Source organism: Orbicella franksi, chromosome 15 (genome assembly GCF_964199315.1).
Source record: "Orbicella franksi chromosome 15, jaOrbFran1.1, whole genome shotgun sequence".
Classification (NCBI taxonomy): domain Eukaryota; kingdom Metazoa; phylum Cnidaria; class Anthozoa; order Scleractinia; family Merulinidae; genus Orbicella; species Orbicella franksi.
The window spans coordinates 17,375,364-17,393,391 of record NC_138159.1 but is presented as its reverse complement, the minus strand read 5'-3'; the positions used below and the strand labels follow the sequence as shown (position 1 = coordinate 17,393,391).

The following is an 18,028-nucleotide window of genomic DNA, read 5'->3' as shown; positions in this document are numbered from 1 at the left end:
GGTCCTAGGAAGGCCTAGAAATAACCAGTCCTGTTTCGCGAATTTCAAACACGCGGAAAATCCACACACGTTTGCACGCTTTTTCATTCTCCACGAACACACACGCAACGCGCACGTGTTAAATTTATCCACGGGAGGACTGGTTACCATATCTAAAAATAACTGGAGATGGATTACTTGGGGAATGAGGCCTGTATGGGAGATCAGCTCTCTCGCATTTTATCCTCTCTTGGTCATCCAGATATACATGCACATAGGTGTAATAACTTAAATTGTTCAAACTAAATAGGAATGAGATGTTATAATTTATATGTTATTTTGTAATCAGTGTAATCATCTTACTGCAACGTAACTAAAGTCCCGTCAACTACGCCGGAGGAATTTGAAAACGGCGTTTTCGCTCTGAAAACGCACCAAGCGTTTTTTTGTCCACACTACGCCGCAAAAATTGAAAACGCAACAATCACCGGTGATTTTGGATCTGTGTTTGAAGAAAACCCGGAGAGGGAAATCACATGATTATATATCGTAACGTCATCGTTTTCGAAAAAGCTCCGTTTTCAAAATGTTTTTCGTCAACACTAAAACGCAAAGCCGGCGTTTTGAAATTTCTCCGGTTTGAAGAGCGTTTTGGAAAAGCTCCGTTTTCGTGACGGATTAGTGTGGACGGTAGGCCTAACCGTAGAAATAAAGCTGCGTTTTCAAATTCCTCCGGTGTAGCGTGGACGGGGTCTAGCATAAGGCAACAACGTTTATCCTTAACCTTAACCTTTGTCTACTGTTGTATTGTAACAAAGACGGCTTTGTACAGTATTTTCGTAAAGGAACTAATTGGCCTGATTTTCGATGTTTATTTTTCCTTACAACTGAATATTTCCTTTCAGCTTAGTCGCGATCTGAAAGTCCTGAAGAGCACTACAAGTCCCGCTAAACCACTAAGTGTGCACAACACGAGTAAATTTCGCACCGTCTGAAAACACAAATTAGAAAAACCCTGTAAGAAAGCGCATGCTAAAAGCCGCTCCTCTATTTACATGTAAGCCCCGGCCAAACGATAGCAACATGTCAACGCAACATATCGCAACATTGTTGGGCGCAGCATGTTGCGCGCGTTTGGCCACGCTGTTGCGACGTGTTGCGACATGTTGCAACATGTTGGGTGTTATTGGCTCAAATTTGAAAATGGTCAAATTTTTCATGCAACATTTGTGGATGTTGCATGATGTTGTAGTCGTTTGGCGAGGTTCGTGCAACAATGCTGCGTCAGGGCATGCGCACTAGTTCGATTTTCTCAAGCTCATAATCTAATTGTTGAATAGAAACAGTCGTGAAAGCTTGGTAGAGCTCGAAAAAAGTGTGGAAACACTCATCTGCGGCTCATATTCCCACAGCGTTTTCTCGTATTCCCAAACGTCTCTGTTCCCAGCTAGCTTAGTATATCTCTTTCATGTTGAAAACAAACAAATGTGCTCACCTTTTCTTGCCATTGAGTTCTCTCAACCACTTCCTGGTAAGGTATTTGCGTAAATGTAACCTAAAACAGAAAAGTCTTAAGTTTACTTTACTAGTGTTGGCCCAATGATGGCATATATTGTTCCAATGTTGGAGACATAAACAATAGTGTTGATCTCATGCTTTGACATAACATGACCAACAACATTGGCACAACATCACTGGACTACAGGCACAGCATTAGTCCGATATTAATTAAACGAGTGATTAATATTGGTGGCGAGGTGACAGGCTCAGTTCAGTATAGGATTAAAGTGAGCAAACGTGCGTGATGTACGACGTATGCATGCACAAACTAAATGAACGGCAAAAGCCGTGAACGAAGATTCTGCTTGATTGAACGTTGGATCTCACAGGAGATCTAATCAGCCAAACTTGAAAAGTAAAACGATGAGAAGTCAAAGACTACTGCAAGGCTGACACAACGTCGCATATTTAAAACAATATTTTGGCTGGCCAGACCAGCCTTCTTCAGGTTTAGATGTTACTAAATTATAAAAATGAAATTAAAATATTATATAAAGGTGGATATCGTAACACATATTTCGAAACTAAAAGGAGTGGCGAAAATGACTCGAACAAAACAAACTAAATAAAGTAAAGATAAAACAGGTCTACGTAGGTCAATGGACTCCCTGGCTTTTCCGATTGAATCACGTGAGGAGTGGATAAGTTCAACCGGGATTAGTTGCGTGTCAGTGTAGCAGTGATTGGGATGAGAAAGAAAAAGCTACACATACACTGATCCAACATTTTCAAAGTTTGATCGAACTGAGGTTCGCATTTTAGCAAGCCCAAACGAACCCAATATCACAGCCGCTGAAGCCAACCAAAAAACACGGTTAGGTATTTACCTCACCCAGTTTCGGTAACAGCTCCTGTGATATCAGGTCAGTAACTTGATATGTATAGGTAATCATGCGGTTTCGAGTTCAATTTGGAATTAGTTTGCACGAGTGAGTTTTTCAAAAAGCGGAAATTGCACGAACCGCTTCGGCGAGTGCAATTTCAGCTTTTTGAAAAACTCACTCGTACAAATTAATTCCAAACTGAACGAGAAAAACCGTATGATTACTTATTAATAATATAAACATGAAAAAATTTGCATGGAGGGAGTGCCGGAAGACCTTTCTTGAAGCTATTTTTTTCTCATTCGAGAAAACTTTTTTCAACGTTTCCGCACAAAATTTTCGTCATCATTTTACGTAATATCATTGGCTTTGACGATTTCCTATCATAATTCAGAATTACGATGTGTAATTTGCAGTGGTGTTACACTTTTTACACTGGTGTGACACTTGAACTGCACTGCTCTCAGCCAATCAGAATAGAGTAATTTTTTCATGTATATTATTAGGCTGGATATCAGGGCAGTATACAAGAAAACTGGGTACAGTAAAATAACATATTTTACAACCTACTGTTAAGAAGTGTGATAAAAAACATATCTTACCATGGTATGAAGGGGGATAAATGTCTTAGGCATCAGCCAGTGCAAAACACTTAATATTTTTCTCTCCAGAAAGAAAGACAAGGAATTAACCAGTGATCTCATCTGCAAATGTAAAGCATACCGCACGTTCCATGAAATTGTTACAAGAATCTGCTTCGTACTGAGGTCTGAAATAGGTTGGGTAATTTTGTTGTGTAGTCTTATGGGGTTCTAAACATCAAATCCCGGCAACATACCACCACACCACCACTTACAAATTAAGGAGTGTAAAAAGCCAGGACGCGACGCCGAGGACAACTTCGATTACAAAAATGATTTTATATTTTACCTACGAATCTCGCGATACTCTAAAGTCATTTTCCTTTGTTTGTTAGTGTCAAAACTATCACGACACTGAATCTGGGGCAGGGCGAAACATTTGAATTAAAAATTTTAAAAATTAGCCTTCGTGGTTCACGTTTTCTGGACAACGCAGAATTTGGTCATTTCAAATTGTTGCTTTGCAGAGGACGACAAAGAAATGTACCAAGAATTATAGCGCACGTGCACAGCCATTGTTCTGCTCATTAAACCTTTTGCTTAGCGACGTTCCCGTTGCCGTTGCCGTCGTGGTTTTCTTAAACTCCCAATTAACGAAGTAGCCTCCCCCCCCCCCCCCCACCCCCACCCAACCTGTCATGTTGTGAATCAAGACTACTACTACATGGTTTCTCACTTCTATTTCATGACAAAAAAAACTAATAGTTGACCAAAATTAATTTGATTTAAGAAATACCTCTAAATAATTGTACATGGATAAATCACAGATAGCCTCAGCATCCTTGTTTCTCGTTCTGGAGTATTCCTCTAAGACAGCTCCTGTCAAATGCACACCACAGAATTTGTTAGTTTTGACATTAAATAACGGAAAATCTCGGTCATAAAATCCCCACTGATTATATGAACAACAGCCTCCATTTGGCTGGAAAACATGCTCGGCTTTAAGCAATGACGATGGCGACATCCAGAACAACACGTAATAAACAGGATCAAGTTGCCAACAATCACATTTCCTTTCTTTGGCATAAGTACGCTTAGTGATTGGTTAAAAACAACTCGCGTCATTTTCCCAAGCAATCAAAACTGGAACCATGACCAATAGCGAGTCGCCTATGCAAGTTTTCCCGCGCTTAGCGTCGGCTACACGTAATTGCTTTGAGTTTTGATTGGTTCGTTGGATTGTCTTTGTCCTTTGTGATTGGCTAGCCAGAGTAATTGATTGATATTTACCGAAGTTGTTATCATGCTTGTCCAGGAGCCTGTCTAGAATCAGACAATCTTCAAAGCCCTAAATTAGAGTATTGTCAAAAAAAAAAAATTACTTATCATAACATAGCTAGCAAAGTCGCGCTATTTAACTCAATATACGTAAACGTGTATGATTTAAGCCATACAAGACTTTTTCCGTGTTTACAGAGCCTCATCTAAACACGAGGAGTGTTGGGAGAATTTGACAGTTATGCAAACCCGAAACGCAGTTGATGGTTGCATAACATTCGAGAATTCTCCCAACCCCTGACTGTTTAGATGACGCTATGTAAACACGGAAAAAGTGTTCTATTACTGTTATAAAATAGTTCTCAAAAATATTCGCGAATGTAAAGCGTCACAACCGTGTTCACATACTCTCATCTAAACACACCTATCGACCAATGAGCGCAGGCGTAGTATCTCAGTTATTTTGTAAAAACAATTATGCACACTCATCGCGAGAGCAAAGTCAACTTCGCAACGCCATCCATGGAAAATGTTTTCAAATAATTGATTCATGCTTTAAGCTTTGCATCACTGAGTTATGATGCACTTGGGAAGATGCATGATAAAGCATGAATCAATAGCTAAATGATCATTAATACATTTCTGTATCTAAGTTAGCGGTAAATCTAAAATTAGGTCAAAACCTCTCCACAATGGTGCATATTACTCCGGGGGTGGGGGCTGGGGGTGGGGGGGACTCTCATATGAAAAGGTCGGGGACGCCCGTCGGAAAATTTGAATTAAAACCCTAAAGACGACCAATCTGGGTGTGGCTTAAAAGCTTTATTTGACCCCTAAAAGATACCATTTAAAAAACGGAATAGGCTTGATAACCAGCCACCGTTCAACAAAGTTAAGGAAAGGAGCCCGCGCTACTAGACTGGACTCGAGAGACTCACGGAAATCGAGCCTAAAAACGGACATTAGAGCGTTTTTTATTATAATTTCTTCGAGTGCAGCCTAAAAGATACTTTGACAGCTAAAAATAGTGGCGTTTCGTCATGAACACCCTACGTGAGACCAGAATCCGCCTTGATTTATACCTCTCAGGGAGACGACGAGCATCGACGACCTTTTCATATGGGAGTGCCCCCCCCCCCCAACCCCCCACCCACCGGGGTATTACTATAATGCAAGACTACAAAAAAGGAACCAACGCTGTTCATTCCTTGTGCAAAGAATGGGACCATGGCATGGGCTGCGTCACCAATAATAAGCGCTTTATTTGACACGTGGTACGGTTTACACTGTTGATACAACACAGAGAGATAAAACAGCAGGTTAAAACAGGTCCTAGCTAATTCCTATTGAGCCATCATGGTAGGAATCTCTATGTAAGCACGGCCGTGCGTATATAACATGACGTGTGCAGTTTCATTTTAGCTGCAAAATTTCCGTGGAGTTTAACTGCGACTTCCTTTTGTTAAAGTTTCTGCAATGTGAACATCATTCGGAAACTGATGCAAACCCTACTTCCTTTGACTTTCGCCAAGCCAAGATGTTTACTAAAACTTGAGTATTATTTTTGACTTTGTTTGTCTACATTTAAATCGAGTATATTACTTACATTTTCATTGCATATAATTCGAAGCAGCGAATTCTTCGTTGACAATTTTAGAAACCAGATGAAGCGTTTCGTTCAACCGTCGCTCAACTGACTGTGGCGTGTTTTTAACCAGTCAATAGAATCCTTTGTTTTCCTTCGCCGTGCATTGTGAAAACTTTGTAGTCAATCACAAATAAAACATGTCGTAGCCCTCAAGTTGTTGTCGCTATGTTATAAAAGAATTGGTTCATGCTTTAAGCTGTGCGTATATCTAGTTATGGATGCGACTGCGCCTCGAGCAACTCTTACACTTCTTTCGTGCCCTCCAAACTTTCCGCGTGCATCCATAACTCGATATACGCAAGCTAAGCATGAACCAAGTCTTAAGTAATGCCTGCAGTCTAGCTCCAAAAGTACTTTAACACCATCCAGACACCAAATACATTTGAAAATAGAAACGTCATATGCTATAATCTAAGAATATGCATACAGTTCTTAATAATTCTCATCAGGTGTTATATGTTTCCATGGTATGACAATACAGTTCAGTGTTGAAACATACATTACCTTAATCGATACCATAGGTAGTACAGGATTTTTGAAGAAATCCTCCAAAATCCTTTCCCTTCAAATCATAAAAATACCCAAAAAATCAACATTACAATATTTAAAAGTAGACTCATACAAGTGCTGCAATCTGATTGGTTGAGCTACTCGTATACTATCAACCATCAGTGTGCAGTGGCTGGAGGTCTCCACATAAATGGCAACATTTTCTGATGTTTGTAATGTTTCAAGGAAGATTTAGAAATATCACAACAAGAACACTTGAGTAAGGAAACAGACCACTAAGACTTTAGAAACTCAAAATTTTTCAATGAGCCAAAGAATGCATGTGCAAAACTGCATGATTTTGCTAAAGCGTAAAGTGAAACACTACGTTGAGAAATGATTGGAAATTCTTATTTGAGGGAAATTTAGTTGGAATTCTACTAAACACAGATCTAGAGTATACACTCCCAATGTCTATGTGGTGGTAGTTGATGAGGCTGAAGACTGCATCAACTATCACCTCATTGCACAGGCAGTCCCCAACTGTTGTTACACAAGATGATCATCTCACAGCTGGAGCTAATGGGCCACCTGTGCTCGTAGAAACTAAGAGTGAATAATCTAATAGTTAATGAGAACTGACACAGTAAAGTTCAAAATAATCACAAAAGAAATAGGAATGACTACTTACTCTCCCATAACTTGAACAAAATCAGGAAAAGTAGCATTAAAAAAACTCATAATATCTTCCTGTTTGGACAAAAAAAAAATGTATTAGAATAATTTAAAATATTCTATCAACCTTGTTATATAATAGTAACACTAACTAACTTGTAACCAAAGATGATAATAAAAAAATTGCTGCTCACCTTTGTCTCCAAAGCATCAAAATTTTCAAAACCCATGATGAGTGTACATGTAAAAGACTGCTCCTGCAAAGAAAGTCGCAAACAATAAATGATGAAAAATGAAAAATGAAAAATTATTTTTTGAAGGCAGGAAGCATTCACTGCCTAACTGAAGAAGATTAGTTAAAGAGAAAAAGAGCATCACTTTTCCTTCGCTGACACAAGCTGGTTTTTTATCAAATTCTCCTTCTTTTACATTCTCCTGAAATATCGTTTTTCTCTCTATTTGTTAAATGAAGACTTAGGTATTAACTTAATACATTTTAATGAAAGGAGAGTTTGGCTGTAGAATGGGAATTAGGCTTTCCCCTGCTACTATTCCGCCACTAATTCAATGCTTCCTTTTTTTCTAAACGTACAGTAGAATCCCGATTTTTCAAACCTCCAAGGGAACAGAAATTGGTTAAAAAAATCAGATAGTTTGAGAAATCGGGGGTCAAATTACAGTGTTCAACTGAGGAGAGGCAAACTACTTTTGGTTTGAGTTATTAGGAGGTTTGAAAAACTGAGGGTTTGAGAAATCGGGATTCCACTGTATGTGGCAAAGAATTATTAAACTTAAACTTAAGGACAACTGTCATTGCTGTCTTTCTATTCTAATTTGAGCTTTTGGGGATAACACTTGCACTCAAAGAGAAATGAATAACTAAAGATAGTTTATTATACAGCACAAGTGTTTTACTGGAAAATACACCACTCATAAAATTCATACGAAACTACATCCGGGACTCCAGTGGCATATTTTCCATACCTTCACTAGTGACTTCAGATATTGATGACTTCTATAATATTGGGTTTGACCCTTGAACTGTACTTAAATTTGTTGACCAGTGTATGATCTAAACATCTTCGGATCTTCCTTGAAAGTTTTTAGCAATCTTCGGTTATCTTCAGAAATCTTCGGAAATTTTTGGAAAATGTTTGGAAATTTAGTGTGGCCTTCAGACAATTTTTGAAGAATCTTCAGACTCAGATAAATAGGCCCCATTTGTATTACCAGTAAGCCCTTCATCTCTGTTAAGTTGAGATAGGCCCCCTCACTCAAATGCTGTTGAAACAAAATATTTTCCATCCTTGCGGGGGGAATGTAGACAATTTATTTGAAAGTACATACCTTGTTTGGTATCGCAATGAGCATAAAGGAGTCTCTGGGCCAAACATGTAGATAATTTTCTTCAATAGCATACTCTCCACTTTGAGTTGGTAAAAGCTGAAACTCTTTGTACCCATGTGGGATATATTCTTGGCTGAAGTCAAACCTGACATGGAAATCAAGTATGGCATTAGTTTTCTGTAACAAGAATTCAGTAAAGTTTTAACACAGTCAGCTACATCCATGCTAATTTCCTTCCCATTTCAACCCTGAAAAATGCATCCTTATCAAAGTTGATAGAAAAACAAAAAGTATCTGCTAATCAGTCTTATTTCGTGGACTTCACAAAATTGGAGAATTGAAACCAGCTCCTGGTGTAGTCTCAGTGTTTCAGATAAGTGAGGGGTCTCAGGTGAAAAACCTGACAAGGCCAACTGCATGAACCAACAAACTAATAGCAAATTTATGATGATTTGGTGGGAGCAGTGGGAATTGACCCAACAGAATTCCTAATAGACTCCCTGCCTTGAAAACGTACCTGGAACCCTGAGTCTAAAGATAGTTAGAGAGCTATGAAGTGGCTGATTGGATTGCATTTTTACCTGATTGTTAGTGACTTGGTTATATCAAAGTTTCATAGCCCCGTGGGCAGATTGTGTGGGAATGATACTTGATAACTAACGGTACCTTGGTCTTCTCATCATCTCATTTCTGATTGCCGAACGAGCTCCATCAGCTCCAATAATCAACTGAGCATCAACTTCTACAGTTTTGCCATCAGAGCTGCCAACAGCAATGAAAAGAAATCATTTATGATAAACACAGCAAAAGGTATCTTATTAGCTGGCTCTATGTTCCCATACTAGATATTGTTGGAGCTACATGGTTTGTATGTGATGTAAAAAGGTAAAGTCTGCATACAAGCCAAGTGGCTCATTAGGCTGGTGCTTATGTCCAGTTTCAGAAGCATGAAGCAACTAGGAGTATTTCTACTCCCCCCTGGATGGGATGCTAATCCATTGCAGGGTTACCCCCAGTATTAAATTTGCCAGTACTGCTATACACCTGGGTGGAGTGAGGCACTGTAAGATTACTGTGTATTTCCAAGAACACAACACAATGTCCCCAACTGCTTGATACGTAGTCAAGCTCATTAACCATTAGGCCATCAGGCCAAAGTGCTGCAATGGCTGATGTGCTGGTAACTAACTCTGTTCTTTTCAGCCTGATTGTGGAAAGCACACACTGGACCCTGAATTGAGTGCTCCAGTTTCCAGCCTTAAGATGATTTAATCTCATAGTTCCATTCTTGGTAATGGCAAATTAAATTCTTGGCAGGTTACTCTGCAATAGACTAGCATCCCATCTAAGAGTAACAAATACACCACTAGTTGCCTTATGCCATAGGATCAGGGGCCCATTTCTCGAAGGTCCCGAAAAGTTTTTGCATTCGGAAAGCCATAGCAATATCTCAAACCTTATGATTATACAGAGCTGTTTTGTTTACATATTAAATCATTCTTAATATCAACAGACGTTCTCTTCATACAAGGAGTTTCAGGCATATACACCTCTCTGCTTTTACATACAGATTATCTAAAAATGGATTTGCAGGCCCTAAAAATTTCTGGGGCTTTCAAGAAATGGGCCCCTGAAGACATATATGTGAGTAAGAACTTCATGGGCCACACTTTTGAGTAATATCACTTTAGCTCAAAGTGACTGGGATTATTGCTAATCCCAATGTAAAGGACTATGTCAACCCACATGGTTGAAGACTTTAAAGGCAAAGCACCAAATATGAATGCAGAAATATTGCAACGGGTCAAAACTTCAAGAAATATTCAAAAGAATTCTTAATTAATCTGTCAATTAACTAGTTGATCTTGTTGGTTTCTGGTGCATCCAAGCAACATGTATCATGAAGCATTCACTGGCTAGTTTTCACCTGTCAAGAGCATGTTGATGGGTTCAAAGATGTGAGGTTGAGAAGAAGTTTCATAGCATGAATTAAACAGTCTACTTGACCAAACTGATTTCTTGACTAATAACTTCACTCACCATAAGAATGTAAGATGGCCTTTCTCCAGGTCTGCAGATAGCAGCTTGTGCTCAAAGTACAACTTCACATTAGAGAAGGTCTCCACAGCTATTGAAGGAGTCATTTTAAAAGTATTATCAAATAGGAAATAGGAACCACAGATAAAAAAGGTGAAAAATTATTACAAATTTACACAGACAAAAACTACTGTAGAACCCCAGTAACTGGAACTCTGAAAGGAAACGAAAAACAGTTCAAGTTAGCGGGGGGTTCGAGTTATCAGGGTCGATTGAATATCCAACTTGCCATGTTAATAATTGATAGTTTACTGATTTTTCTGCACTTCAGTATACAATGACGGCTAAATTTAGGCACCACATCCAGTATGACTCATAACATCGGGAAATGACTGTCAAATATGTGAGTGGTTGGTTGCACTAATTAAAATCAAATTGCTGTGGTAACAACAGTAACAACAGTTTATTTATTTCTACTACTGTAAACAACTAAAAGAATTTACAAGATTATAATTGGTGTTATAATTGGTGTGGTGTTAGTTTTGAGTGTTTTTACCGATTACATGACAAGAAAAGCCAATGGGATGACATCCCCGGTGAGTTACATGAGCCAGAATTCAAGTTATTGGGGTAAATTTTTATCAAGGGAAACAAAATTTAGTTCGAGTTAGTGGGGTATTCGAGTTATCCGAGTTCAAGATAACCAAGTTAAAATGACTGAAAAGTGGGGTCAAATCCAAGGGAAATGGGACTTGCTTCGAGTTAGTGGGGGAATTTGAGCTATCCGAGTTCAAGATAACCAAGTTAAAATGACTGAAAAGTGGGGTCAAATCCAAGGGAAATGGGACTTGCTTCGAGTTAGTGGGGAATTTGAGTTATGCGAGTTCAAGATAACCAAGTCAAAATGACTGAAAAGTGGGGTCAAATCCAAGGGAAATGGGACTTGCTTCGAGTTAGTGGGGAATTTGAGTTATCCAAGTTCAAGATAACCAAGTTAAAATGACTGAAAAGTGGGGTCAAATCCAAGGGAAATGGGACTTGCTTCGAGTTAGTGGGGAATTTGAGTTATCCGAGTTCGAGTTACTGGGGTTCTACTGTATTTAGTATTAATAAAAATTCATAATAATGTAATTACTAATACTATCAAGCTATTAGTTAGAGTAGTTTCAACTGAGTGTCAAAAGCAATTTAGATGCTTTAAAGGTTTATTTGCTTAAACAGAAGCATGGCTTAAATTATACTATATACCAGGGAGGCACTGAGTGGCCTAATCGTTAGCACATTAGACTGTGGATGCTCCATGGTCCAGGCTCCAGCCCTAGCCAGGGGCATTGTGTTCAACACATTGGGCAAGACACTTTACTGTCACAGTGCTTCTCTCTCCAACCAGGTGTATAAATGGGTACTGGTGAATTTAGTGCTGGGGGTAGCTCTGTATCCCATTCAAAGAAGTAGAAATACTCCTGGCTGCTTCATGCTACAGAAAAGGGGAATAAGCACTTGCCTGATGGGCCACTTGGCTCATATGCAGACTTACCTTTACCTTAATACTATAATACTCTCTGATTTGTTTTAAAAACTTGGACATCAAACTCTTAACCTAAAAGCGGTTATGACTTGATAGTCACTTAATATAATATTTTCCTAGACTTCACCAGTTTTCCATATTTTCTTAGATTCTCATTACCTAGTTTAATATTAGTCATATTTTGTTGTGAACCAGTTTCATCATTTATTGTAGCTGCATTCACTGCTTTTTGTTTATGGCAGTAAACTGCAAACTGGCTAGTCCTTTGCCATAAAATACATACCAGAAAGAAGTTTTTCATTCACTTTTCTCCTTTCCATTGCCAACAAAGGATACTATTAAGAAAGAGAAATAAGTAAATTTAACATGTATGCATTGGAAACAAAGTAGTAAAGAAGAGACTGACAATGAAGAGGAAACCATATGCCAAATAATATGTGATAGAATGATATAATTCAAGGGGAAAGATGTCACAATGGCTCATGCAGGTCCTCTATCCTGATGGAATTGGAATTTGGAGATGTTGGTTTTTGTGAGAGAAGAAAACTGGAAAATCTGGAGAAAAACCTTTGGAGCGACGCGAGAACCAACAACAAACTTAACCCACAAATGGCAGCAGACCGGAATCAGACCCAGAGCCCATTGGTAAGAGGCAAGAGCTCTCACCACTAACATTAGGAAAAATTTTGTTTTGGAATGGAGTAAGTATTTTGTACCCTGTCTTTTGTTTAAAATCACTTGAAAACTTTAAGAAACTGCCCCTTAAACATGCTCAGCACAGGAGGGCCTGCTCGCAGGCTAAGGCAGGCTTTTCACCAGTCACTGGATCTGCAGCCAGCGTTATGCAATACCACTACATACAATATTCTTGTTAGATCTAAAATCTTACTGGTCCTTCCTGGTCATAGTAAAGAGGTGTCCTGATCCCACTGATGGAATGCAACATACGGCCAAACTTGGCCACGCCCAGAGGCAAAATCTGTTGTGAAAACCAATTGAATGTTGTTTGCTTGCATTCACAAACTAGACATAGCAGGAGTTCTACTCTTCCTTGCCTGTTTATAATTAAATAAATATAATAACTATTATAATTAATTTTTAAAAAAATAGCCTATAGTAAAGAAAATATGCACACTGATTGGTTTAAAATCATGTTCCTATAACTAGATAGAAACACAGAACTAACATGAGCTGTTGACTTAATGATGGTGCGGGCAAAGATAATAAATACGTTTTGATGATCAAGATAATCAAGTTGTTTTCTTTTTATCGTTGTGGAATTTCCTAAAAGAAATAGAAAACATCATTTATCCATGTTTCTATCAAGTTTTAGTATAAATCTACTAGCGTTCTATCATGAATGCCGTTCTCTGATTGGCTACGCTACTCACAGTCTATCTATTCTGTGATAGATACTGATTAGTGTAGCAGTGAGCCCTTGTTAACAAAAAACCAAATGATGGTCTGATTGGTTTAAAATCATGTTTCTATACCTTGATAGAAACACAGACTGGACTAGCATGAGCTGTTGGCATAATGATGGCACAGGCAAAGATGATAAATACATTTTGATGATCAATATAATCAAGTTGTTTTCTTTTTATCGTCATAGAATTTCCTAAAAGAAATAGAAAACACCATTTCTCCATGTTTCTATCAAGTTTTAGTATAAATCTACTAGCATTCTATCAGGAATGCCGTTCTCTGATTGGCTACGCTGCTCACTGTCTATCTATTCTGTGATAGATACTGAGTAGTGTAGCAGTGAGCCCTTGTTAACAAAAGACAAAATGACGGCTGCTTCTTGGCATCTCCAAAGTGTCAGCAAAGAGGATTTAGATAAACTTTTGAACGACTAGTAGATTTATAACAATATAAGATTATTCGCTCTTGATTTCTATGCATGATAGTTAACAAGGGCACAGTCCAAGTCAACTATCACGCGATAGAAATCTCGAGCTCATAATCTAATTGTTTAACAGAAACACTCGTGGAAGTCTGGGTGAAATTGAAAAAGCTGAAGAAACACTTGCCTGTCGGCTTGTGTTCCCACAGCATTTCTCTTTCTCCCAAACTCCCACTCATGTTTCTATAACTTGAAAGAAACACAGAGCATGTTTTCAATTTCATAATTAATAATTTTTCATTATATAGCACCATAGGCCCGTAATGGTGCGCAGAGAATATGTTATATTAAAGCAACAGAGGACTTTTATATAGCATCATCTAAACATGAGGGGGGGGGGGGGGGGTTAGGAGAATAGTTGGCCCAGTGTCGACTGACCCATACGCATCAATTAAAAAGTAGGGGACTGCTGACTGACTGTCGAATGAGATGTCAATGGTGTGTCGATTGAGTGTCAACCGAGGTGTCCACAGAGTATTGATTGAGGGTCGATTGATGGTATCAATGGAGTGTACCGATCGATACTCGAACGTGGATAGCGTTAGTACACATGATCCAATATTACTTCTTGTCACCAATGTTTACATACTCTCATCTAAACACATGCGCTACGCTTATTGACCAGTGAAAGCGCACCTATTATTTTCAATATTTTATAAAACCTATTGTAGACATAATAGGTTTATGATTCCTCACAATAAAAAATAACTTTTATTTATTTCCCCTTCCACTTGCATGGAGTTTTCTCCTATTACTATACAAAGCCTCTGATACTGCCTACAGAGTAAGACAGACATTCCAACACCTCATGAACTAAAACAAAGACCAGGATACAGTAGCGTGCTAGCTAGTAAAATTCTTTGAAGAATTTAAACATACTGATTCTAAGACTCCAGCTTCTGTTAAAGCCTCAATGCCTCTGGTGGACAGTGCAAGATTGGTACTACGACCACGGACAAACTCCAATGAACGAGGATCTGAAAAAACACAATGGTCATACAGGAATTATTGTAAATCTTTGAGTGGGAATGTTTCCCTGGTTCACATCATGTGCAAGCTAGAGCATTAACCAATCAATTTCATTGTTTATAAAACAAACGGAAGGATGCAAATGACTCTTGTGGTAAATTTGCCTAGGAAAGTTCATGGTGGGTAGTACAAAAGATAGATATATTTTAATGGGAAAACGGACTTTTTACATGAATAAAATGTTTAAAACATGGGGTAAGTCTCTGCCTTTACAATATGCTAATGAGGCAAAATTTTGATCCACGATGCTCTAGGCTCTTGCAAGTGACCACCTCCCGTAAGCAACCTCCTGAAGGTGGGAGGTTCACCTGTAGTTTTGAGGAACTAATCATATGAATTATAGAAGTTATGCAAGAGTTGAAATTATTGCTAGTATTGATTTAATCTAAAGTAATTTATCGTGCTGGTAATAATTTTTTGTGAGCTTAAGTGAGATTGATTAGAAGTTTATTGTCTGATTTTTACAAGTAAATGAAATTTACCTTTCCGTGCTTCGTAGAGATCAATTTTGAATCCTCGTTTAACAAAGAAAACTGCACATAATGATCCAACCTACATGTGACAAGATTGAGAAGAGGAGCGAATATTTCAATGTAAAATTCCAGGAAAAATCCATACCCACCCCAAGAAAATGATCATTGGGAATCCTGACAGAGAGGGGAGATTCAAACCCCAAGGAAGCATGAAGAAAGACTGGAATTACCGAGGAAGGGGTGGGAGGTCATACCAAAGAGCTCTCACAGAAGGGGTATGAATATTTTGTAGAAAACACAATCCATGCCTATAACTTACTTGGACTCAACAAGAATATTTAAAAAAAAAAACACTAGGTAAACTAAGACCCTGTTCACACTACCCTGGAGAAATGTAGCTTTATTTCTACAGTTGGGTCTATGGTCTGTGGGAGGCGTGGTGGCCTCATGGTTAGTGCACTCGTCTCAGCATCGAATGGTCTGGGTTCAAGCCCTGGCTGGGGACATTGTGTTGTGTTCTTGGGCAAGACACTTAACTCTCACGGTGCCTCTCTCCATGCAGCCAGGTGTATAAATGGGTATCGGCAAATTTAATGCTAGGGGTAACCCTACGATGGACTAGCATCCCATCCAGAGGGGAGTAGATATGTCAGCTGAGTGTCAGTTGACATATCAACTGACACTCGGCCGACAGATGCCTTAAGTACACATGATCCGCTTCTTCTAAGAAACATTCCCAATGTGTGCTTCCAGAAAATATCCATACCCCACCCCCCGCCCCCCGCACGGAGGGTTACGGAAATTCCAAGGGGTAGGGGTGTCTGACATAGGTAAATTTCCAAAGGGGAGGGGGCTACTCAAAGAGTTTTCTTTCCAGTGGGTGTGAAATGCGATTGAATGAACACTATAATTGTACTTTCCCAATCGATTCAGGTAACCAAACCAAGAGAACTGTTCTATCTGTTGAAATAAGCTTTTCTTAAGCAATTCTTTGTCATATATTTTCCATTTTTCTTCCAACATTGTACGACAGACGGGAATCCTGAGCATCATGTTTGTTAGACGTGAAGTTGAACAAAATGCCGACGAAGAGGTGCAGCAATACATGGACAATGATGATATTTTATACTTTGAAGACCGTGCTGTATTTAGCTTAAACGCAGCTCAGATGCTTTTTCCAGCATTAATCATGCTGTCAATTAAATGAGATTCATTCTTTGGGCCGTTCTTTGTTTATTTTGTTTGATACTCATACAAAATTATTCCCCGTTTCGGACTTGCCATAACTAGGTTATCACATATTTTCATCGTTATCCATGTAGTTAATAGTTTGCTAAGTGAGCAAAGTCGATTGAAAGCCATTTGTCTTGAACTATATGTAACCGTGGACAGTAAGGAGCGTTGGAGCGGTAGCCGAGATTTCATTCAGTCATTTACAGAGCAACTGAACAATGCGTGTTTCCCGTATGAAATGTATGACAAATTAAAAAAAAAATAAGGCATAAAATGATTTTACTATCATTTACAAACTACAGAGACAAAGCGTATGACTTAACTGATGTATTCCTTTGGTGAACAGAACAATAAAGCAACATTTGAGAAACAGCTGTTTTGAAAAAAAATGTTGCGTGACGACTTTACCATGTGTGTAAAGTAATTTGATGTTGTTTTGACCATCCATAAATTAAAACTTCAACTGGGTTATGTACGTTTCGAGTTTCTTGACAGTATGAAAACATCTTTTAATGAAGAAAAAGTCAGCTGCTATGCCATTTGGGTGTGAAGAGCTTCCAAGTCAGTTGTTTATTAGTTTAAACACCGGTTCAAACATTTTAACATGACATGAAGGAACATGCCACGTCTGCAGTCTACTGTGAAAAAGGACGTCTTCGTCTACCATGTAACTATAAACAGCTGCAGCTAAATTTTATTACAATTAATGAGTTAAGTCTTGTTATTTATGGATACAGAATTTCCAAGGGCTAGGGGGGTCCAGGTAGAAAAATCATGGAAATTCCAGGGGGTGGGGGGAGTACCGAGAAGCCCCCTGGAATGGAAAATCCTGGGGGGTGGGGGGTCATACTGGAAAAAACCCTACGTGGGGGGTATGGATATTTTCTGGATCCACACAATTTAAGACTAGAGAGCTAAAACCATACCCTGTTTGAGACCAAAATGGCCAAACTCGATACCCTATTGATAACCAAAACGACTGAAAAACCCTACCCTTTGGGGACGCACATACCTATATAGCCCATATAAGGGAGTATCCCCCCGGCAATAATTATTAACATAATTTTCTGCTAAGTTTAAAACTTTAATTATTAATTAATAGTAAATGATTTCAGTTTCTTAATGTGGAATAAAAGAAGGATACTCTCTTTTCATTTCTCAGCGTCCCTATGTGAAATTTTTGAGTCGACCTTAAAACGATGGTCAGGATGACATAACAATGGCTTAGGACATATGAAATATTAGAAGCAACGCTGAAAAACAACAAGAGAAACTAAACGAAATTAAAAATTCGGAATCAAAGCAAACGATAAATAATAAATAAATTTATATTACCAAACCACCGCCAACAATAACAATCTTTTTGGAACTTGCTTCATCTGCTGTTGATTCTGTCGCCATGTTACTCGTACTCACTCTCCTTCTCAGTTGCTCGGTCAGT

At 38.6% G+C, this 18,028-nt stretch overlaps 1 protein-coding gene across 1 annotated transcript; it reads right to left on the bottom strand.

Annotated features, from left to right (window-relative positions):
* Window positions 1-880: 880 nt before the first annotated feature.
* Window positions 881-18,016, bottom strand: LOC145469124 (kynurenine 3-monooxygenase-like). The gene is made up of 17 exons (XM_081452802.1): window positions 17,923-18,016; window positions 15,364-15,433; window positions 14,732-14,829; window positions 12,836-12,925; window positions 12,230-12,281; window positions 10,422-10,509; window positions 9,048-9,143; window positions 8,382-8,526; window positions 7,229-7,291; window positions 7,051-7,109; window positions 6,375-6,432; window positions 5,419-5,508; window positions 4,235-4,292; window positions 3,741-3,823; window positions 2,966-3,067; window positions 1,475-1,534; window positions 881-970 (listed from the first exon to the last, which is right to left on the bottom strand). The coding sequence occupies exons 1-17, from the start codon at window positions 17,986-17,988 to the stop codon at window positions 881-883; spliced, it is 1,368 nt and encodes a 455-aa protein (XP_081308928.1). The 5' UTR covers window positions 17,989-18,016.
* Window positions 18,017-18,028: the final 12 nt, after the last annotated feature.

Excerpts from the sequence above, each read along its gene's own strand:
- LOC145469124 (XM_081452802.1), bottom strand. The coding sequence starts at position 17,988 with ATGGCGACAGAATCAACAGCAGATGAAGCAAGTTCCAAAAAGATTGTT. Across the intron at positions 12,282-12,835 it reads ACTATGACCAGGAAGGACCA|TATCCTTTGTTGGCAATGGA; the intron begins GTAAGATTTTAG and ends CTTTCTTAATAG. Across the intron at positions 10,510-12,229 it reads GAATGAAAAACTTCTTTCTG|CTGTGGAGACCTTCTCTAAT; the intron begins GTATGTATTTTA and ends CTCCTTCAATAG.